Source organism: Amblyraja radiata, chromosome 2 (assembly GCF_010909765.2).
Source record: "Amblyraja radiata isolate CabotCenter1 chromosome 2, sAmbRad1.1.pri, whole genome shotgun sequence".
Classification (NCBI taxonomy): domain Eukaryota; kingdom Metazoa; phylum Chordata; class Chondrichthyes; order Rajiformes; family Rajidae; genus Amblyraja; species Amblyraja radiata.
Window position 1 is genome coordinate 2,475,843 of NC_045957.1, and position 23,531 is coordinate 2,499,373.

At 49.6% G+C, this 23,531-nt stretch overlaps 1 protein-coding gene across 2 annotated transcripts in view; it reads right to left on the minus strand.

Moving 5' to 3' along the window:
- Positions 1–1,449: 1,449 nt before the first annotated feature.
- The window catches only part of puf60 (poly(U) binding splicing factor 60), a 64,939-nt gene continuing 42,857 nt past the window's right edge, over positions 1,450–23,531 (minus strand). For both annotated transcript variants that reach the window (XM_033040613.1, XM_033040622.1), the window contains 5 exons: positions 22,946–23,159; positions 16,154–16,344; positions 15,006–15,147; positions 6,867–7,105; positions 1,450–2,380 (listed from right to left, as the gene is read on the minus strand). In XM_033040613.1, the coding sequence (XP_032896504.1) occupies positions 2,081–2,380; positions 6,867–7,105; positions 15,006–15,147; positions 16,154–16,344; positions 22,946–23,159 (1,086 nt within the window). In that variant the 3' untranslated portion in view covers positions 1,450–2,080. The remainder of the gene's footprint in view (positions 2,381–6,866; positions 7,106–15,005; positions 15,148–16,153; positions 16,345–22,945; positions 23,160–23,531) is intronic.

The following is a 23,531-nucleotide window of genomic DNA, read 5'->3' on the forward strand; positions in this document are numbered from 1 at the left end:
CAGTATATTAAAAAAACAAGGTATTCTTTGACATTTTGGTCTGGTAGTGCCACGTGTTTGGGCTCCAAATCTTTGTTCAACATGCAAGGTGGTTTTGCTGATGGCAGAGCAGGTGTGCTCAGAGATTTACCTCACAGCCAGACGGTTTGAACCACAGGTGGGAAGAGGACATTTCCTTACCTCCATTGCTCAGGCTCCTGTTCCAAAGGTGATGCTCACCTGGAGTCAAAGCACAGAAATGTTCTTCGGTCCAGGCCACCGAGTCCTCATGTAGTCTTGACCCAAAACGTAAACTCCCCTCTGCCTCTACGGATGCTGCTCGACTTGCTGCATTCCCCAGCAGTTTGTTTTTTGTTTCAGATTCCAGTATCTGCACTCTGGTTTCTGCAAGTGCCCATCTATATTCATTTCATTACCAACATTCTGTCTATAACATGGGTGTGAAGTCATGATGCAGGTTTATAGTACTTTGGTTAAGCCGCATTTGGAATAATGTGTAGAAAAGAACTGCTGATGCTGGTTTAAATCAAAGGTAGACACAAAATGCTGGAGTAACTCAGCGGGTCAGGCAGCGTCTCTGGAGAGAAGGAACGGGTGACGTTTCAGGTCGAGACCCTTGCAGAGGTTCACCAGAATGATGCCTGGATTAGTGGGTATTAGCTATAGGGAGAGGTTGGAAAGACTTGCAGTTTTCTCTGGAATGCCAGAGGTTGCAGGATGACATGATGGAAGTATATAAAATTATGAGAGGCATAGATAGGGTAGACAGTCAGAACCTTTTTCCCCCAGGATGGAAGCATCAAATACTAGAGGGCATAGCTTTAAGGTGCGAGGGGCAAAGTTTAACAGTGATGTGCAGGGCCAGTGTTTTTTAAATCACAGGCTGGTGAGTGACATTCTGCCAGGGGTAGCAGTGGAGGCAGATACAATAGCAGCATTTAAGAGACTAAAATGGGCACAAGGAAATGCAGAGAATGGATGGACATGGACCACGAGCAGACAGATAAGAGTTGATCTTGGCATCATGGTCCATCCAGATTCCAATCATATCGCTCCTAAACCTCTTGCCTCTCATCCAAAGGCTACATCCAGTTTTACACATCTCTGCTATGCTCCGTCCAAACCCCTCATATGTATCTCCCTGGGCTAAAGGACAATACTCTCCCTCCACAGACACGGACTAGGACTCGCTCCTTTCCCAATCCAGCCCAGCATCAGACGGCATTGCCTGCCACTATGCATCTCACTGCAGGGTAGGAGAGTGACCTAAGTAGCCAGATGAGTAACAGGAAAAGCTACCACCCCGGTAACATCAGCAGCAGACAGCTTCCTGTAATGTTCTGGACATTCGCACACACACATCCCACCTGTGAAGTTAATGTTTCAACAACACCATGATCAACTGAGATGCCCATTCACACTACTACCACACCAGACAATCACTGCAAGTTTTTGTTGAATAATTCTTTAATAAAAATGGAAACAGTAACTTGCCTACAATGTCCACATTTGCAGCCAACAGCTAACAGAGTTTAAAAAAAAACACAATCCCACCGAGTTGAACCAATCTGGAGAGAGAGGTGTGTGAATCCAGGCCAGCTCCATGCGTTAAGGTGAATCACCCCCAGTCCTGACACCATGGATCTGAACTGTATCACACCATGTAAAATTCACCAGCCCAAGTCCATGGGTTTCGCACGGGGGCAATAAATGCTAAACATTCTGCGATTCCCACTGATGGAATCAGCCACTGAATAAAATCTTCTAACTTGTGAGAAATTGACCAACAGGATGAAGGGGTGTTGGGCGAGTGGTCGAGGCAGGGGTTTCATGGCCGAGCTCTGCACTTTGGTCCACTGGGTTTGGCTAGCGAATGGAGAAACAGCAGAGGAACAGGGAGGCTGACCCAGCATCCTATCAGTTCAGTGGACACCCACCACATTCATCTGCAGCCTCCCAGACTGATGTGGGTGAGGAGATGTCAGCTGTTGGATGAGGTCCCTGAACCACAGCTGATCCCAAGTACGATGCAAAGTCCTTTTGCTGCAGTTCATCAACAAAGAGTATCACGGCCTAGAGTTCATGCAGACAGGTCACTGTTGTCAAACCGATCCTGGTCATAGATTTCTGCCACTACTTTCCGTCCTCCAAACCATCGACCATTTAGAGCCTGGATGGCTTTGTGCATCTCCGAAGCCATGGAAAATTCCACGAAGATTTTAACAATCACCTCGGCATCCTCCTCCTCGCCCTGCTTCTCCTGGTAGATGATGACGCGATTCACGGCCCCGAATTTGCCACATTCCTCGGTCACTTCGCCCTCCAGATCATCGTCAATGTCCTCGGGGCCCACCATGTTGCGCAGGACCATGACTGTGGACTGAAACAAGCAGCTCAGTTACTCTCGGCTGTACTGCCTGTGACACAGAGCTGATGCAGCATCCCACCCAGCCCTAGAACACAGGAAAAGGTGCGACCCCACGCTAACATCTAATTCTGTTGCTGGCATACCATTTAGCTCTTACCTTTACGCACTTTTCCCAATAAATCTCAGTATTGAAAGCTACACAAAGCGAGCAGCAGTAGGTGAGGGGGAGTCAGTGGCGTTGAACAGCCCACTAACTTGCTTCCTATGCCCAGGAAAAAACCCAAAGTTCTGTGATTGGCTCAGTATACAGGACATGGCAGACTTGGCGCATGGAAGTGAAGGGGCTTGCTGCACGTATGCGGTGGTCGTGGGCGATGGCGTTGGCATAGGTGGCCGCGGAAGGCCCTGTAGCAGCCGGGCGAGAAAGCGAGTGAACGAGCGGATGAAGCGCAGCCTTCGGCAGCTGCATAGAGCAGCGGTGATGGTGGGCGGAGATGCCGCGGGACGTTTGCGGTGTTGGTGGCGGTGACCGCGGGAGGTTGGTGGTGGTGGCCGCGGGAGGTTGGTGGTGTTGGTGGAGGTGGCCGCGGGAGGTTGATGGAGGTGGCCGCGGGAGGTTGGTGGTGTTGGTGGAGGTGGCCGCGGGAGGTTGGTGGTGGAGGTGGCCGCGGGAGGTTGGTGGTGGAGGTGGAGGTGGCCGCGGGAGGTTGGTGGTGTTGGTGGAGGTGGCCGCGGGAGGTTGGTGGTGGAGGTGGAGGTGGCCGTGGGAGGTTGGTGGTGGAGGTGGCCGCGGGAGGTTGGTGGTGTTGGTGGAGGTGGCCGCGGGAGGTTGGTGGAGGTGGCCGCGGGAGGTTGGCGGTGTTGGTGGAGGTGGTGGTGGCCGCGGGATGTTGGTGGTGTTGGTGGAGGTGGCCGCGGGAGGTTGGTGGTGGAGGTGGCCGCGGGAGGTTGGTGGTGTTGGTGGAGGTGGCCGCGGGAGGTTGGTGGTGTTGGTGGAGGTGGCCATGGCAGGTTGGTGGCGGTGGTGTTGGTGGAGGTGGCCGCGGGATGTTGGTGGAGGTGGCCGCGGGAGGTTGGCGGTGTTGGTGGAGGTGGTGGTGGCCGCGGGATGTTGGTGGTGTTGGTGGAGGTGGCCGCGGGAGGTTGGCGGTGTTGGTGGAGGTGGTGGTGGCCGCGGGAGGTTGGTGGTGTTGGTGGAGGTGGCTGCGGGAGGTTGTTGGTGGTGGTGGAGGTGGCCGCGGGATGTTGGTGGTGTTGGTGGAGGTGGCCGCGGGAGGTTGGTGGTGGAGGTGGCCGCGGGAGGTTAGTGGTGTTGGTGGTGGTGGAGGTGGCCGCGGGAGGTTGGTGGTGTTGGTGGAGGTGGAGGTGGAGGTGGCCGCGGGAGGTTGGTGGTGGAGGTGGAGGTGGCCGCGGGAGGTTGGCGGTGTTGGTGGAGGTGGCCGCGGGAGGTTGGTGGAGGTGGCCGCGGGAGGTTGGTGGTGGAGGTGGAGGTGGAGGTGGAGGTGGCCGCGGGAGGTTGGTGGAGGTGGCCGCGGGAGGTTGGTGGAGGTGGCCGCGGGAGGTTGGTGGTGGTGGTGGAGGTGGCCGCGGGAGGTTGGCGGTGTTGGTGGAGGTGGCCGCGGGAGGTTGGTGGAGGTGGCCGCGGGAGGTTGGTGGTGGAGGTGGAGGTGGAGGTGGAGGTGGCCGCGGGAGGTTGGTGGTGGAGGTGGAGGTGGCCGCGGGAGGTTGGTGGAGGTGGCCGCGGGAGGTTGGTGGAGGTGGCCGCGGGAGGTTGGTGGTGGTGGTGGAGGTGGCCGCGGGAGGTTGGCGGTGTTGGTGGAGGTGGCCGCGGGATGTTGGTGGTGGAGGTGGCCGCGGGAGGTTGGTGGTGTTGGTGGAGGTGGCCGCGGGAGGTTGGTGGTGTTGGTGGAGGTGGCCGCGGGAGGTTAGTGGTGTTGGTGTTGGTGGAGGTGGCCGCGGGATGTTGGTGGTGGAGGTGGCCGCGGGAGGTTGGTGGAGGTTGGTGGAGGTTGGTGGAGGTGGCCGCGGGAGGTTAGTGGTGTTGGTGTTGGTGGAGGTGGCCGCGGGAGGTTGGTGGAGGTTGGTGGAGGTGGCCGCGGGAGGTTGGTGGTGTTGGTGGTGGTGGTGGAGGTGGCCGTGGGATGTTAGTGGAGGTGGCCGCGGGAGGTTGGCGGTGTTGGTGGAGGTGGCCGCGGGAGGTTGGTGGTGGAGGTGGAGGTGGCCGCGGGAGGTTAGTGGTGTTGGTGGTGGCCGCGGGAGGTTGGTGGTGTTGGTGGAGGTGGCCGCGGGAGGTTGGTGGAGGTGGCCGCGGGAGGTTGGTGGTGGAGGTGGAGGTGGCCGCGGGAGGTTGGTGGTGTTGGTGGAGGTGGTGGTGGCCGCGGGAGGTTGGTGGAGGTGGCCGCGGGAGGTTGTTGGTGGAGGTGGTGGTGGCCGCGGGAGGTTGGTGGTGTTGGTGGTGGTGGTGGAGGTGGCCGTGGGATGTTGGTGGTGTTGGCCGCGGGAGGTTGGTGGTGTTGGTGGTGGTGGTGGAGGTGGCCGTGGGATGTTGGTGGTGTTGGTGGAGGTGGCCGCGGGAGGTTGGTGGTGTTGGTGGTGGTGGTGGAGGTGGCCGTGGGATGTTGGTGGAGGTGGCCGCGGGAGGTTGGCGGTGTTGGTGGAGGTGGCCGCGGGAGGTTGGTGGTGGAGGTGGAGGTGGCCGCGGGAGGTTGGTGGTGTTGGTGGAGGTGGCCGCGGGAGGTTGGTGGTGGAGGTGGCCGCGGGAGGTTGGTGGTGTTGGTGGAGGTGGCCGCGGGAGGTTGGTGGTGGAGGTGGAGGTGGCCGCGGGAGGTTGGTGGAGGTGGCCGCGGGAGGTTGGTGGTGTTGGTGGAGGTGGCCGCGGGAGGTTGGCGGTGTTGGTGGAGGTGGCCGCGGGATGTTGGTGGTGGAGGTGGCCGCGGGAGGTTGGTGGTGTTGGTGGAGGTGGTGTTGGTGGAGGTGGCCGCGGGAGGTTGGTGGAGGTGGCCGCGGGAGGTTGGCGGTGTTGGTGGAGGTGGTGGTGGCCGCGGGAGGTTGGCGGTGTTGGTGGAGGTGGTGGTGGCCGCGGGAGGTTGGTGGTGTTGGTGGAGGTGGTGGTGGCCGCGGGAGGTTGGTGGTGTTGGTGGTGGTGGTGGCCGTGGGATGTTGGTGGTGTTGGCCGCGGGAGGTTGGTGGTGTTGGTGGAGGTGGCCGTGGGATGTTGGTGGTGGAGGTGGCCGCGGGAGGTTGGTGGTGTTGGTGGAGGTGGCCGTGGGATGTTGGTGGAGGTGGCCGCGGGAGGTTGGCGGTGGAGGTGGAGGTGGCCGCGGGAGGTTGGTGGTGTTGGTGGAGGTGGACGCGGGAGGTTGGTGGAGGTGGCCGCGGGAGGTTGGTGGTGTTGGTGGAGGTGGCCGCGGGAGGTTGGTGGTGTTGGTGGAGGTGGCCGCGGGAGGTTGGTGGAGGTGGCCGCGGGAGGTTGGTGGAGGTGGCCGCGGGAGGTTGGTGGAGGTGGCCGCGGGAGGTTGGTGGTGGAGGTGGAGGTGGCCGCGGGACGTTTGCGGTGTTGGTGGAGGTGGCCGCAGGAGGTTGGCGGTGTGGGTGGAAGGTTTATAGTGTTGGTGGGAGGTTTGCGGTGGTAGTGGGCGGTTGTGTTGGTGGAGATGCTGCGGGAGGTTTGCGGTGTTGGTGGTGGCCGGTGGCGGTGTTGGCGATGGTATTGGTGGAGGTTTGGGGTGGTGGTGTTGGTGGAGGTTTGGGGTGGTGGTGGGCGGTGGTGTTGGTGGAGATGGCCACGGGAGGCCCTACAGCAGCCGGGCGGGGGAGTGAGTGAGAGGATGAAGCGCAGCCTGCGGCAGATGCATGGAGCCGCAGTGGAAAGAACCAATGGCATGGCGCTGGGCCAGGCGCACACTACTGCACCCATCCTGTACCCCCACCACTTCCAGCCTTAAGACGTTGCACATTTCCTTGGGCCAAAATTGGACTTTTTGTTGATTTGGAAGTTGTGTTGGAAGTTGGTGTCGGAACATGGCAATTCTGCGTGCTGTTCCAGATCTTTAGTACACCTGCAGCATGATTTGACTCAATAACGTACAAATCAAGCTTTACACTATGTATACATGAAATTTGGGAAAGGATAGACCAGAATTCCACTGTTTCCAATTTCAAGATGCCATCACATCTCTCCTGGTAAATTTTGTCATCTTCCAAATCGAGCAATTCAGATAGTATCTTGTACTCAACGTGCAAGGACAGTTTGTACACTCGTAAATTAAACTTTTGAGTTCTCTCCAAGACTAATGTTTCCCAAAGTAAGGCAGTGTCCAGAACTGAGCAGCAAATCCAGCCAATGCCCAGTCCTGAGCTAAACTGTTAGCCACCTGACCCGCTGAGTTAGCCCAGCACTGTGCGTCTTTTTAGGACTTAATCAATGCCTTTTATAAAGGAGGCTTAATACCCTTTCTTCACATGCTAGCCTGCCTGAGATGACGGCACTGTTGCTTACCTCCTGCTTGCGAAGCAGCTTCTGCATCACCATGTGCCTAGCGTTGCTGCCCGAAATGCTCATGTGCTCCTGTTCGCTGAGCATCTCCAGACGCTCAGTATCCAGCAATTTTTCTTCATCTTCTTTCTTGACTTCTGCAGCGCCGCTAATTGCTGGAGGTATGGCAAGTACGGGGTTAACCACCCCCACCTGTGGGATGGTCACTGGCAATGACACGGTCGGACGCGCTGGAGTCACACCTGGAGGAGACAAGGTACCTCACTGTCAACACTTCACAGGCTAACAACACAAAAATTGCTGGTAGAGCTGCTGCCACTCGGTGCCAGAGAGTACGTTCAATCCTGGCTTCAGTTGCTGACTGTGTGGAGTTTGCAAATTCACCATAACTAGGCCACTGAATCATCCTACCACAACCAGAGAGCAGTGCTGAACTACTATCTACCTCTTTGGTGATCCTTGGACTATCCGTGATCGGACGTTGCTGGCTTTACCATGCACTAAACTTTATTTCCTTATCATGTATCTATACACTGTAAATGGCTCGATTGTAATGATGTATCGTCTTTCTGCTGACTAGATAACACGCAACAAAAAGTTTTCACTGTACCCGTGACAATAAACTAAACTAACAACACATGGGTTTCCTCTGGGTGCTCAGGTTTCCTCCCACATCCCAAAGACGTGCTACTTTGTAGGTTAATTGGCCCTCTGTAAATAGCCCCAGTATGTACGGAATGGATGAGAAAATGGGAAATGGTAGAACTAGTGTGAACTGGTGATCGATGGATGGTGTGGACCCGGTTTGATGAAGTGCCTATTTCCAAGAAGTATCTCTAAACTAAATTCAATTCTTCGAACTTTCAAATATTTATCTATTTCCACCTTATATAAGATCATACGGTCATGTGATAAGAGTAGAATTAGGCCATTTGGCCCATCGTCTACACCATTCAATCAAGTTCACTCTGCCATTCATCTCTCCCTAACCTCATTCTCCTGCCTTCTCCCCACAACCAGTCACCCGTACCAATCAAAAAATTATCTATCTCTGCCTTAAAAATATCCACTGACTTGGCCTCTACAGCTTTCTGTGGCAAAGAATTCCACCGATTCACCACTCTCTGACTAAAGAAATGTCTCATCTCCTTCCTAAAAGGACCGTTTAATTCTGAGGCTACGACCTCGAGTCCTACACTCCCCCACTAGTCGAAACATGCTCTCCACATCCACTCTATCCAAGCCTTTCACTATTCTGTATGTTTCCCCCTCATTCTTCAAAACTCCAGCGAGCACAGGCCCATTGCCGACAAACGCTCATCATATGTTAAACCAACTCATTCTGGGATCATTCTTGTAAACCTCCTCTGGATCCTCTCCAGAGCCAGCACATCCTTCCTCAGATATGGTGCCCAAAATTGCTCACAATATTCCAAATGTGGCCTTACGTGCGCCTTCGCATGACATCCCTGTTTTTGTATTCTAGCCCTCTTGAAATAAATGCTAGCATTGCGTTTGCCTTCTGCAACCTCATCCTTTATTGATTTGACTTGCAAATTAACTATTTGGGAATCCTGCACCAGCACTCCCAAGTCCCTTTGCATCTCCGATATCTGGATTCTCGCCCCATTTAGAAAATAGTCTCCGCCTTTATTCCTACTACCAAAATGCATGACCCCACACTTTGCTACACTATATTCCATCTCTGCCCACTCTCCAAACCTGTCCAAGTCCTTATGCAGTCCCTGCTTTCCCTACACTATCTGCCCCTCCATCTTTTTTCTTATTATTCGCAAACTTGGCCACAAAACCTTCAATCCCCTCATCAAAATCATTAATATACAACGTGAAGAGTAGCGGCCCCAGCACTGAGCCATGCGGAACTCCGCCAGTCACTGGCGGCCAACCATAAAAAGCCCACTTTATTATCACTCTTTGTCTTCTGCCATCCAGCCAACCTGATATCCATGCTTGTATCTGCCCTTTCGATACCGTGGGCTCTCATCTTCCTGAGCAGCCTCACGTGTGGCACCTTATCAAAGGCTTTTGAAAATCTAAGTAAACAACTTCTACTGACTCTCCTTTATCTGTCCTGCTATTTACTTCTTTAAAGAATTCCAGCAAATTTGTCAAGTAAGGCCTCCGCTTCACAAAACCATTCTGACTTCAGCCTATTTTATCGTGAACTTCTAAGTACTTCGTAACCTCATCCTTTATACTGGACTCGAAGTCAGTAACCATCGAAGTCAGACTAACCGGCCATAGTTCCCACTATTCTGCTTTGCTCCCTTCTTGTGCTGCAGGATAATATTGGCAATTTTCCAATCATCTGGGACCTCTGTCTCTAGTGATTCTTGCAATACCACTGTCAATGCCTCCACAATCTCTAAAGCCACCTCTTTTAGAACCCTAGGGTGCAGTGACTTATCCACCTTCAGCCCTTCCAGCTTCCAAAGCATCTTCTCCCTGGTAATAACCACTCCACTAACTTCCAACCCCTGACTCTCTTGGATTTGAGGTATATATCTTTTCAGATATAAATCCATTGATCCGACTCCACCAGTCAGGGAAAGTGTTCCAATTTTGCCTCCCTGAGAATAAAAGTCAATGCACCTCAGTGAAATAGATTTGTAGAGTAGCGAAACAGGCCCTTCAGCCCATCTCATCCATGCTGATCAAGATGCCCACCTTTATTAATCCCATTGGCCTGGGATTGGCCCTTTACACTTTTCCTATCCATGTCCCAATCACGAGTTCTTTAGAAACAATATTATTTTTTTGTCTCTCCCACTAGTGGAAACATCTCAACATCTATCCTGTCAAGCCCCCTGGGGATCATATATATTTGAAGGTCACCTTTCTTCTACCTTTTAAAGAATGCAGATCCAATCAGTGTCTCTTGAAAGGACAGCCCTCTAATTCCAGTAATTAGCCTGGTGAATATCCTTTGGATTGCCTCCTATGCTATTACCTTTCATTAGGTAAGGAAATCAAAACTGAGCAGTGCTCCAGATGTGACCTCACCAAAACCATGTACACTGTAACACAACCACCCTATTCTTTATCTTTAACCTCTTGGCAAATATAAAGCCACTCCACTATGAATAACCCTTGTTGAACCTGCCTGCTAATCTTGTCTGACTCATGCACTAAAGGCAGCACAGTGGTGCAGCAGGAGAGTCACTGCCTTACCCAGAGATCCAGGTTCCATCCTGACCACGGGTACTGCCTGTACAGAGTCTGTACGTTCTCTCCATGACGTGCATAGGTTGACCTCCATGTGCTCCAGTTTCCTCCCACATTCCAAAGAAGTACAGGTTTGTAGGTTAATTGGCTTCGATAAAATTGTCCCTATTGTGTGTAGGACAGTGTTAGTGTGTGGAGATTGTGGTAGGCGTGGACTCGGTGTGTCGAAGGGCCTGTTTCCCTGCTACATCAGATAAGATTCTGCCTTTTAATTCTCCCTGCCAAAGTCCGTGACCTCTCACTTCCCCACATTGAATCCTTTGTTATGTTTTCACTCAATCGTTCAACCTACCTATAATATAGTGTCACAGTGATAGTGTGGAAACAGGCCCTTCGGCCCAACTGGCCCACACCGGCCAACAATGCCCCAGCGACACTAGTCCAACTTGACTGCGCTTGGTCCATATCCTTCCAAACCTGTCCTATCCATGTACCTGTCTAACTGTTTCTTAAATGATGGGATAGTCCCAGCCTCAACTACCTCCTCTGGCAGCTTGTTCCATACACCCACCACCCTTTGTGTGAAAAAGTTACCCCTCGGATTTCTATTAAATATTTTCCCCTTCACCTTGTACCTATGTCCTCTGTTCCTCGATCCCTACTCTGGACAAGAGACTCTGTGCATCTACCCGATCTATTCCTCTCATGATTTTGTACACCTCTATAAGATCACCCTTCATCTTCCTGCACTCCATGGAATAGAGACCCAGCCTACTCAACCTCTCCCTATAGCTCACACCCTCTAGTCCTGGCAACATCCTTGTAAATCTTTTCTGAACCCTTTCAAGTTTAACAATATCGTTCCCATAACATGGTGCCCAAAACTGAACATAATATTCTAAATGCAGTTTCACCAACGTCTTATACAACTGCAACATGACCTCCCAACTTCTATACTCTGACTGATGAAGGCCAATGTGCGAAAAAAGCCTTTTTGACCACCCAGTCTACCAAGGTCAGTGCTAAAAGCCTTTTTGACCACATTATCTACCTGCGACTCAACCTTCAAGGAACCATTCACCTGTACTCCTAGATTCCTCTTCTCTACAACACTACCATTCACTGTGTAGGTCCTGCCCTTGTTCGACGTCCCAAAATGTAACACCTCATACTTTTCTGTATTAAATTCCATCAACTATTCCTACACCCACCTGTCCAATCAATCCAGATCCTGCTGCATTTGTTCACAACCATCTTCACTATCTGCAAAACCACTAACTTTTGTAACATCAGCAAACTTGCTAATCTTGCCCTGTATGTTCTCATCCAAATCATTGATGTAGATGACAAACAGTTACGGGCCCAACACCGAACCCTGATGCACACCACTAGTCACAGGCCTCCAGTCCAAGAAGCAACCTTCCACCATCACCCTCTGCTTCCTTCCATGGAGCCAATTTTCTATCCATTCAGCTATCTCTCCTTGGATCCCATGCGATCTAACCTTCCAGAGCAGCCTACCATGCGGAACCTTGTCGAACACCTTACTGAAGTCCATGTACACAACACCTACAGCTCTGCCCTCATCAACCTTTTTGGTCACGTCTTCAAAAAGATCAATCAGACTTGTGAGACACGACCTCCCACGTACAAAACCATGCTGACTATCTCTAATCAGCCCTTGCCCATCCAAATGCCTACATAACCTATCCCTCAGAATACTCTCCAGTAACCTACCAACTACAGATGTTAAGCTCACCACCTATAGTTCCCAGCATTTTCCCTGCACCCCATCTTGAAACGAGGCACAACATTTGCCACCCTCCAGTCTTCCGGCACCTCTCCTGTATTTAAGGACGACACATAAACTTCAACCAGGGCTTCCGCAATTTCCACTCTAGCTTCTCGCAATGTCCTCGGATATATCTGATCACGCCCTGGAGATTTGTCTACCTTCAAGCACGGCAGTACCTTCAGTACGTCTTCGACAGTGACCCTGACTGCTCTCAAGACTTCCAGTGACTGCTACAAATTCCTCCGTTCTATTGTCTTTCTCCTCGGTCTTGAGTTGCTCCAGCATTTTGTGTCTACCCGTCCTTGTACATCAGTCAATGAAAGTAAGCATGCAGGTACAACAGGCAGTGAAGAAGGTAATGGCATGTTGACCTTCATAACGAGAGGAGTATAGGAGCAAAGAGCTCCTTCTGCAGTTGTACAGTGCCCTGGTGAGAATGCACCTGGAGTATTGTGTGCAGTGCAGTTTTGATCTTCTAATTTAAGGAAGGACATTCTTGCTATTGAGGGAATGCAGCGTAGGTTCACAAAGTTAATTCCCGGGACTGTCATATGATGAAAGAATGGAGAGACTGGGCTTGTATTCACTAGAATTTAGAAGGATGAGAGGGTATCGTATAGAAACACATACGGTGGATGCAGGAAATATGTTCCCGATGTTGGGGGAGTCCAGAACCAGGGGCCGCAGTTTAAGAATAAGGGGTAGGCCATTTAAAACAGATGAGGAAAAACTTTTTTACACAGAGTTGTGAATTTGTGGAATTTTCTGCCTCAGAAGGCAGTGGAGGCTGATTCACTGCATAAATTCAAAAGAGAGTTAGATAGAGCTCTTAGGGCTCGCGGAATCAAGGGGGTATGGGGAGAAGGCAGGAATGGGGTATTGATTGTAAATGATCAGCCATGATCACACTGAATGGCGGTGCTGGCTCGAAGAGCTGAATGGCCTACTCCTGCACCTATTGTCTATGTAAATACAGAGGAGAAATACTCATTTTGTACCTTGCCCATCTCCTGTGGCTCCACGCAGAGGTGACCGCTTTGATTCCGTGTATGTGTGTGTGTGTATATTTATTTGTTTGTGTGTGTTCACATCTATTTGAAAAAACGACGCGCGAACAGGAAATTTATTACATATTCCTGTAGAGTTTTATCCCGTGGAATCCAAAATTGTCTTATCTGAAAAATTCATGCATTATTGCTTGAGTTATTTATGAAAATGTTCACAAATCTGAAATGTCTGAAAATAGAAACCCAGCGGCTCTGGCTGATGACGTCACAATGGCACTGAGTGCTGCGTCTGCGCTGCGAGTGACGCCCCCCTGCGAGCTGCTGCCGCCGCCGCCACCCCCCCACGAGCTGCTAGCCCGCTCCCCTCCTCCTCTTTCTCTCCCCCCCTCCTCTCTCCCCCTACCCCTCTCCTACCCCATACCTCTCCCCGTCCCTTCCCCCCCCTCTCCCTGTCTGCCCCGTCTCTCAGTCTCTGCACCTGTCGCTCTCTCCTCCCCTCTCTCTCTGTCTCTGCCCCCTCTCTCTCTGCCCTCACTCTCTACCCCCCTTCCTCTCTAGACGCGCCTGCGAGTTGGGGGCTATGCGTCAGTGGATATGGCGGGGATGGGGTAAAAGGAGCCAATGAATAATGTTCATATAATATCAAGGGGAGTGGTTAGTGTGTGTGTGGGGGGTAGTTAGTGTGTGTGTGACCCCACAACCCCCCCCCCCGCAACCGCGCGTTGAGGTGACGGGACACAACGGGTCGAGTGTATTTACAAAATCTTTTGGGATTGTCCATAATGCTACCCGCCAGAGCTATCTCCTGGCCCCTTTTTGCCTTTCTGATTTCCTTTTTAAGTTTACTCCTTAGTTCCCGAAACTCCTCCAGGGATGCACTTGATCCCAGCTGCCCATACCTGTCCTATGCATCCTTCTTGTTTTTGACTAATGTCTCAATTTCCCTCGTCAGCCAAGCTTCCTTACATTTACCTGCTTTGCTCTTCACTCTAATGAGGACGTACACATCCTGAGCTTTCTTCGGTACACTTTTAAAAACATCCCACTTGGCCGTTGTTCCTTCCCCCCCCAGATAACCTCCAGTCAACTTGAGTGAGACCTTCTCTCATACCCTCAAAGTTGGCCTTACCCCAGTTGAGCATTTTAGCACGTGGACCCTCTCCGTCCCTATCCATAACTATCTTAGACTTAATCGAATTGTGGTCACTGGTCCCAAAAGGCAAGTCCACACACACTTCATTAACTTGCCCGTCCCAATTTGGTCGTTCCCACAAAGGACAAAGGGATGGTCGTTCCAACAAAGGACAAAGGGATGGTCGTTCCCACAAAGGACATGGCACCCACATTTACTCCTAGTTCTGGTTGGGGAATGAGACACTGCCATTGCAAGATAGGGCATTTGAAATGCATGGGGGGTTTGTTTTGGAAGGAGTGGGTGAGTTTGATGGAAAGGGATCAGGCAACAGAAATGGCCTGTGGAGTGGTCTTTGCGGACAGTGTTACCACAGTCCACACACACAGTTACACCATCTATGGTGCCACAACAGCCCATGGCTTCATCGTTGTATCATCCAGGACAATCAACATCAGTTGGTGAAGGCTGGTGTTTAGTGACCAGTTATGATGTGGGTCTGCAGTCACACATAGACCAGACCAGGTGTGGAGAGCCGAATAACAAGTTGATTGGTGAGCCAGAGTGTACGAGAAGCCAGTGGTTTTATGATTCACTTCCTAGGTGAGGTGGAATCAATGAGGCAAGTCTCTCGATACCCATACAGCAACATCACTGTTACAGAATAAATTGCAGATGCTGCTTTGATACAAAATGCTGGAGTAATTCAGCGGGACAGGCAGCATCTCTGGATAAAAGGAATGGGTGACATTTCGGGTTAAGAAGTGTCCGAAGAAGGGTCTCAACCAGAAATGTCACCCATTCCTTCTATCCAGAGATGCTGCCTGTCGTGCTGAGTTACTCCAGCATTTTGTGGCGAACATTAATGTTACATTGCATTTGCCCATCTCTAGAATGGAGATACCAATGATTGGAGGGGGACTCCTTCTGCAGACTGGGCAACCAGTGCATGAATATTGCTATAACCAGCTTCCCGATCACCTTCCCCTGCTGCCTGCACTGTACCTCCATGCGTGACTGACCTGTTATGACACCTGGGGCCTGAGCTGCCATAACAGCTTGTGGCAACCCTCCCAGCGGTTGAGCAAGGGTAAGTGCTGGAGTAACCAGACCTGGCGCTGAGAGACCACTAACACCAAGCACTGCTGCTCCAGCCACAGCCTCCTGCAGGCAAGAAAGGAGACCAATATTAGGAGAAAATATTAACAGGTATATACAGAAGCAGAAGGACAGTCTGCATAAAATACTGCCTCAGTGTTATTATTGAGTGCCAATTTTCAACACCAGTGTCAACATTGCAAAGTTACTGGAACGAGCTGTAGTTCAGCCGAAACAGTAACTGTCTTTGGTTGCACTATGGACTTCAGTTACCCAATATTACTGATTATTGTATTATTTGATTATTATATATATATATATATATGTATCTGCGTTTTATCATGTTTACGGGACTGTTAAGCTGCCGTAAGCATGAATTTCATTGTGCAGTCATCGGTACATATGACATTTAAACACTCGAGACTTGAACGGTCCAGGATTTCTCCGATTCCACTAATGAGTGAAACATTGACATCTCCCAGTCAGGAAAAGTGGCGGACCTTTAACCACCTTGTCCACTATCTTGCCCGACTGGGGCAGTGGCATTTGTAACATTTAAGAGGCTTTTAGATAGGCACATGGATATCAGGAATGGAGGGGGTTTGGATTGCAAGCAGGCAATTGTTTATCTGGCATCATGATCTGTCCCTGAAGGTATTGTGGGTCGAAGGGCCGGATCCACTGCTGTACCAGTCTATGTTCTAAACGTATCAGGAAACAGCAGTCTGCTTAATCTCTTCCAATATGACAAAGCTGCAATCTCAGGAATCAATCTGTTGAACGCTTGCTTCACTCTGCCTCATGAAACATTTATGAATCATAATCTGAAAGGTTCCTTCTGGCATTTTTCCCCCATTTACAGGAACTCCAGTCTGTAAATACTCAACCAGGGAGCTTGTTGATCATCATTTGCAGGAGTGGCAACCTCTCGCACACCACAGGACAGTTGAATTCTCTGTCTGATCATTCCCCCTACACCTGGTTGAAACAGAGCAGGTTTGGTTGGGGGGGCCATGCTAACAGGTAGCTAGCCAGCTGACGGCAGCCTGCTGAGCCAGCAGCCTGCACCAACCTGAGCTGTGATCTTGGCTGTTGCTGCAGCAGCAGCAACCGCTGCGGCAGGAGGCAATCCACCAGGTGCGGCAGGCGTCATCAGCGGCATCGGAGGGGTCACCGCTTTCCCCACACGGAGGAACTGGCCACCGAGGTCGAAGAGATTCATGGAGGAAACGGCATCTTGCGAGGACTGGGCCTTCTCGTACTCTGCGTGGAGGCAATAGGTTCAGTGTTCGTGCACAATCAGGCCTCAGCACAACCTGGCAGCTGATATTGTGTAAAGCCCAACATTTCCCACCGGCCCCTCGTGTCTACACCCCTCCCATCCACCCGCACGTCTCGATATCCCAATGACCAGCCACCGTGGCCCAATGCATGCTCCCCATCACTAGGGCAGGCTATCCCCAATGTCCCCCCTCCTTAAGGTATCCACCCTCTTTAACAACCGCTACCACCCTCCCCTGCACGTTCTCCACCACTGCAGCCCCCGAACCATCACCCCAGGCCCCTCCTCCAACACCATCCCATTCACTAAGAGCTAAAGTCCCCAATGGCCATCGCAAACCCCTCTCAGCCACCCCCTGCCCACAGCTCCAGGGTGATTATACATCCACACAAAACATACGCCGGACTTGCTTACCTTCATGCCCACTTCTCGTCATTTCTCTTTCATTTCCACGCCTGGCCTCCACACCGTTCAGTGTGGTTCTGGAACTCAGACCAGGTTGTACCTGTTTGAGCTGTGGGATTCCTCACACATGCCTGGGTTGGCATAGACTTTTGACAGGGACCGTGTGTGCAAGCAGGAGAAAGCTCAACAGTGCCACGGAGCTGCTTTGTGCACCAGGACAATGGAGCCCAAACCAGGATCAGTAAAGGATCCCAAACAGAGTGATCACATGTTGCTCTCTCTCTGCCAGTCTGTGAATTGCAGCTGTTTGTCCCAGGGACGGTTCACGGTACCTTCAAACACTGAGGATCACAGCACCACCTTTGAACCTCCACCTGTGGACCACACTCCGATGGGCAGAGTATTGTCCACTGTTATTTTTAAATTAGTTGAATTGTACTGAGGCAGAATTTGCTAATTCAATTTCAGCTTGTTGTACTACTGCCACTTTGTCAGTAGTGGCGAGAATAAATATATTGCAGACAGATCATCACAATGGTACACCTACCTGATGGTGTATGAACCAGCTGCAGCAAACCTGCCATTACCCGAGAGTAAATGCAAGAAGGATATCCAGAAACAAGTTGCCCTTTCACCTCAGTGACCCAGTTCAAATTCAGCCCAAATAGCATGAAAAGTCAGCTTTGGTCAAAGACTCCACAACACTGTACCTTTAAATTGGCAGTAATTGGACAATCTGCATTAGTCTACCGCAGCAAAAGAACTCTGAAGTTAATTCATCAAGGGCCAAGCAAATATCACCAACAATCTGTCCACATTCACGCTAGGGCCATGAAAGCAACACCTCTACTTCCTTAGAAAACGGAGGAAATTCAGCATCACCAACTTCCAGATGTACCGTAGAAAGCATCTTATCCGGATGCATCCGCTTGGATTGATAACCCAATACATTACAGAGTCGCAGCCCGGTCTATCACACAGACCAGGCTCCCCATCATCCACACCATCTACACTTCACACTGCCTCGGGAAAGCAGCCAATATAATCAAGGACCACTCACACCCTGGTTATTCCCACCTCCACTCTCCCGTCAGGCAGAAGTTACAGAAACATGAAAGCAAGTACCACTAGATTCAGGAACAGCTTCTTCCCCGTTGTTATCAGGCTACTGAATGGACTTCACATATACCGTGGACGAATTTCCAATTTGCCATCTACCTCATGGCAGCCGTTGCATTTTAAAATCTGCACTTGGTATTGGTATATACATTTTCTCTGTAACTGTAACACTATATTCCAAAGCAATTGTCCTGTTTAGCACGAGTGACTACATGGATAGGACAGGTTTGGAGGGAAATGGACCAAACGCGGGCAAGTTGGGCCAAAGGGCCTGTTTCCACGCTTTATCACTCTAACCAACCCAATTGTTTGCTTTTCAATATAGTCACACTAAACTGGCATTACCTGAAGGGCCAAATGTCCACTCTCTTATCTATAATAATACAAAACTCCAAGTAAAACACACAACTAAGATGATGCTCAAGCAAAAGCAAGGTTTTGAGCAGGAAGGACTTCCAAAGAGAAGATTAACCAGAGACAATCACAGATCACCAACATACCACATTCCCAGGCTCTTGGCTATGGTTAAACCATAGGTCACAACTGTAGATAGACTTAAAATGCTTGACAACTCTGGAGAGAAGGAACGGGTGACGTTTTGGATCGAGACCCTTCATCAGACTTCAGGTTTCGACCCGAAACGTTATCCATTCCTTCTCTCCAGAGATGCTGCATGTCCCACTGAGTTACTCCAGCATTTTCCATCTATCTTCGGTTTAAACCAGCATCTGTAGTTCCTTCCTACAATGTTGACAACTGTCCTGTGTTCTAAGAAGGGATTCCACACCCTCAGGACTGTCCACTAACACCAACAGCTAATGCCTTCCTGGACACTTTCGCCGAGCTCTCAACTGTAGCTCATCTCCAAAACTCTGGTTCTCTTCACCCATCATTCTGTGCTCATCACAGCAAAGCCTGGAACCTGCAAGCAAATTTGTACTGATTTCCAATTTAGTGGAGAGAAGGAGATGCTGGTGATCCTCCAAGCCCAATACTTCCAGAGGTCAGATTGTGAGGATAGTTTGTGTAAAACAGAGATCACCATAGCAGGTCTTGCCCCACTTTCTCACCTTTCATCAACCTTCTGTACCTTGCTCACTCCTTTGCTCCTCTGCACAGATTTGTTGTTTCCTTGAATCCCCATCCGAAGTTTAACCTTACTCCAAGAGGTTCCTATGCATCCCATACTCTCTCAGAGACACTTTGTGAAGCAGGCTTTGCATTCATTTCAGCAACATTTAGCCACACCTACCCCTGCAGCGCCATTCAATCATGGCTGATCTATCTCTCCCTCCTAACCCCATTCTCCTGCCTTCTCCCCATAACCTCTGACACACGTACTAATGAAAAATCTATCTATCTCTGCCTTAAAAATATCAAATGACTTGGCCTCCACAGCCTTCGGTGGCAAAGAATTCCAGATTCACCGCCTTCCGACTAAAGACATTTCTCTTCATATCCTTCCTAATTCAGAGGCTATGACCTCTAGTCCTAGACTCTCCCACTAGTGGAAACATCCTCTCCACATCTACTCTATCCAAGCCTTTCACTACTCTGGATATTTCAATCAGGTCCCCCCTCATTCTTCTAAACTCAAGCGAGTACAGGCCCAGTGCCGACAAAAGCTCATCATAAGTTAACCTACTCATTCCTGGGATCATTCTTGTAAACCTCCTCTGGACCCTCTCCATAGTCAGCACATCCTTCCTCAGATATGGTCCCCAAAATTGCTCACAATATTCCAAATGTGACCTTACTACCAAAATGCATGACTCCACACTTTGCTACACTATGTTCCATCTGCTACTTCTCTGCCCACTCTCCCAACCTGTCCAAGTCCTTCTGCAGAGTCACTGCTTTCTCCAGACTACCTGCCCTTCCACCTATCTTTGTATCATCCGCAAACTTTACCACGAAACCTTCAATCCCCTCGTCCAAATCATTAATATACAACGTGTAGAGTAACGGCCTCAGCGCCCAACCCCTACGGACCTCTCAAGGCTAAGAGTTTTGGGTGTATGGGAATGGAAGTGGGTGAAATAGCACAACACTGTAGTCATCTACAGAGCCTCTAATGAAAGCAATCCAATGTACTGGACCCTGGAAGCAATGTGCTATGATAAACAATGCCTACATTTCTTCCATAGCAAGTGTTTGAGTCAGAGGACATTGCAGGTAACAACCAATCTGAAACTATTGGTGGAATGTGCCATGCAGGCAGGCCAAATACTTGAAGCAGTAAGCCATGATGCCCAGTTAATAAGCAGTCTGATGCCATATTCAAAGGTTGTTGGCCATCACCAATATATTCTCAATCATTACCGCACAGGAGACCATTTGGACTGTTAACAGTCCCAATTCTATGCAAATGCTACCCAGTAAGTACAACAAATCGACTGACTCCCTACAGTCCTGTGAATACTTTCCTTTCAAGTCCCTTAAACACCACAATTCAATTTGCTTTCATCAGAACACTGTGTAGTCCGTTTCAGATCCAAATCACTCATCTTGTCACTGCCGACATTCACCATCATCCATTCTTGACTTTGCCAAGGGGAATGATTTCTATTCCTCCTCACCACCATGGGGTATCCCCAGCTGCTTCAATCTATTCACAGAATTACCCATAGAGCCATTTTAGCAAATCTCTTCTGTATACACCAAAATGCCTTCATCTCTTACTTAATATATGGCACCCAGGAATGAGTACAATATCTCAGTTGAGGCTAAACTAGTGTTTTGTGAAAGTTTATCACAACATTGTTGCTCTTGTCAGAGTAATACAGCATGGAAACAAGCCATTCGTCTGAAGGGTCTCGACCCAAAACACCTATTCCTTCTCTCCAGAGATGCTGCTAGTTACTCCAGCATTTTGTGTCCATCTTTGGTTTAAAGCAGCATCTGCAGTTCCTTCGTACACCCTTCGCCCTAACTCGTCCATACTGATCGAGATACCTATCCAAGCTAGTCCTATTTGGCCATGCCAGGCCCATCTCGCTAAACCTTTCCTTTGCATGTACCTGTACAAATGCCTTTTATATATTGCAAATGTACTTGCTTCAACTACTTCCTCCGGTTCCATCAATTTTTTTCCTTGTCACTTTAAACCTATGCTTTCTGGTCATTGACAGCGCGAGCTGGGCAAGCAGTAAAATTAGTCACACATCGCAAATAGGGTTTCACCTTGATGTGCATCCAAGGGATTTATGATTAGTTTACATTGGATGTTCCCAAGCATGGCACAAATATTTTCAACTCTACTGACACTCAAAGCCATTTCATAGGACCAATACCAGATGAGAGAAGTGTTATTTTGCTTACGCTCATCTCCACATGCCTGGATTCCCCACTTCCAGCTGCACTTCACTGCAAGATTTCTGTGCCAAAGAATACTCATGTTGAATTACAGAACACAAAAAACTTCAACGACTGCTGACCATACCTGAAAATATTAAATGACCTATAAAATCCAACATGTTACGTGGAATATATCAGCTGGGTAGACTGGACTGTTCTCAATTACAAAACATCCATGCTTCAACTAAAAACAAACCGAGTACAATTCAGAAGAAATAATTGTCATTAAGTACCAGGACAACATGGAGATGGCTTGATTATTATAACAACCCTGTCCCCATTCTCGCCCCCCCACCCAACCCAAAACATCAAGATCAGATATGTTGAAGCACAATTGCTACAGTTGTAAAACATCTTGCCCGTTGATAGAATAGAAGGCATCCTCATACCCCTATCAATCAGTCACATTGCCAATCTAAATCTGCGTCAGCCAACGGCACAGAGCTGTTGCCTACTCACTGCACACACAATACAAAGCATTCCTTCAATGGATCACCTGCCTGGCAGCTCCAGCTCCATGCTGCAGTTGGCACAGCCATCAAGCAACTCTCAAGCACAGCAATGAGATAAAGTGCCCACTTCTCCAATATATTATCATGCTAGGCCACAAATCCTTTCAGCTTTCTGGCTGTGTTTTTGCCACTAAATTGATACTGATATTGTTAACTGAAGGAAATATTGTGGACCACCTAGTTTGTAACTAGAAATTGGAGTTTACAAGAATAGTTGACTAATCACAACAATCAGTTCATCTGCAACTGCCCCAGACAGGTGACAAAACCCACTAGCTGCGAAAAGCTTGGGAAGAAGTCGCCTCTGGTTCTGTATTCTCAGTTTCAAGATAGCCACAAAGATGCAGCATTCAGACTGAACATACAGCACATATCCACCAGTAGCTAGTGATGGCGAATACATTATGTCACGGTCAAACAGGAATGCCCAACAGCAGTTTCTTGTAGATAAAGGGTTGCTTACATGTAGTGGCCAGCACAAATGAAGAGTCCCAACTCGAGAAATTCCAGATAACAACGCTGGCGCAAGTCTTGGATAACAGTCACGACGAAAACCTGAATGTTAAAAATGCAGCATCCTCGCAACTGTGGCTGTGCCCAGGGCACAGAAGTGACCTATATCGACAAGTGAGCTTGCCAGCCTACATGCAGATATCTATACTTTAAGCAGCATCCAACTAATAGGAGGAAAGAGGGGATGAATACCTCCCCCACTGTTCCTAGTTCTGGTATTAGCATTGGTTGAGATGAAATGCACGGCTTGTCCTCTGTGGTTCTAACCATGAGCCTTCTCTTCCAGTCATTCCCACTCCATCAGGACAACTCTTCCAATTCTGGTGTACTGTCCTGATGGCCTTTCAACACTGAGTGAGTGGCAGTCTGGTTCAACCTAGGAAGTAGCTTGGTGCTTTAGAGTGGGAGAAAACAAGACAGGAGGAAAAAAAAATCAAACAGCAAAAGGAAATGAGATGAGCGTTGAAACTCGTAATTGAGGACTTAGAACTAGAGCTGTCCTTCACACCATCTACTTAGGCTGCAAACATTGCCACGTCCCTGAGGTGAAAGGTCACTACTCTGAGCAACTCCACTTTAGAAAAATGCTAGGCCTTGTATTTAATGTTGTAAATGTGTGTTCCTCTCTTTCTCCACAATACCGTCAAGAAACCAGTTTTACCAACAGAACACTCACCAATGAATCCATATCCTTTGTGCTTCCCCGTTGTGGGGTCTCGGGCCAAGGTGCAGGATTTAATCTTTCCAAAGGCCTCGAACACACTTTTAATGTCATCATCCGACAGATCCGGGTGAACGGACGCGACATAAATTCTGTTAAACGCCCTGGCTTCCTCTGCAAGCTGGTCTATGATTGGTTGAGCTTGTCCTATGTTACTCGGTCTGCCAACCTGTAACAAAAGAAACCCCCGCCAATTACAGACCAAGCTAGAAATTAATACGAACCATGCCACTTCTCCTGAAAAACACAGGCTAAGAATTGAGATGCCACCTGGAATCTTCCTGGGACATTGGAAGTAACCCAGAAACATTGGCAAAAGGTGCCCATTAACAATGGGATTGAGTGTGTCGCAGAGCCTGCTTCCATTGGGAAGAGACTTGTTTCCAAACTTCATTCATTTTTCTACAGACCACTCATTAAGAACACTGGACTCCAGTGCACAAAAAAAGCCTTAGTGTTTTCCAGGAGAGTATGTAGCATGCTGGCACATCTAATTAAAGGGAAACTACACCTCATTTAAAAAACAGTAAATTTCCTGCTC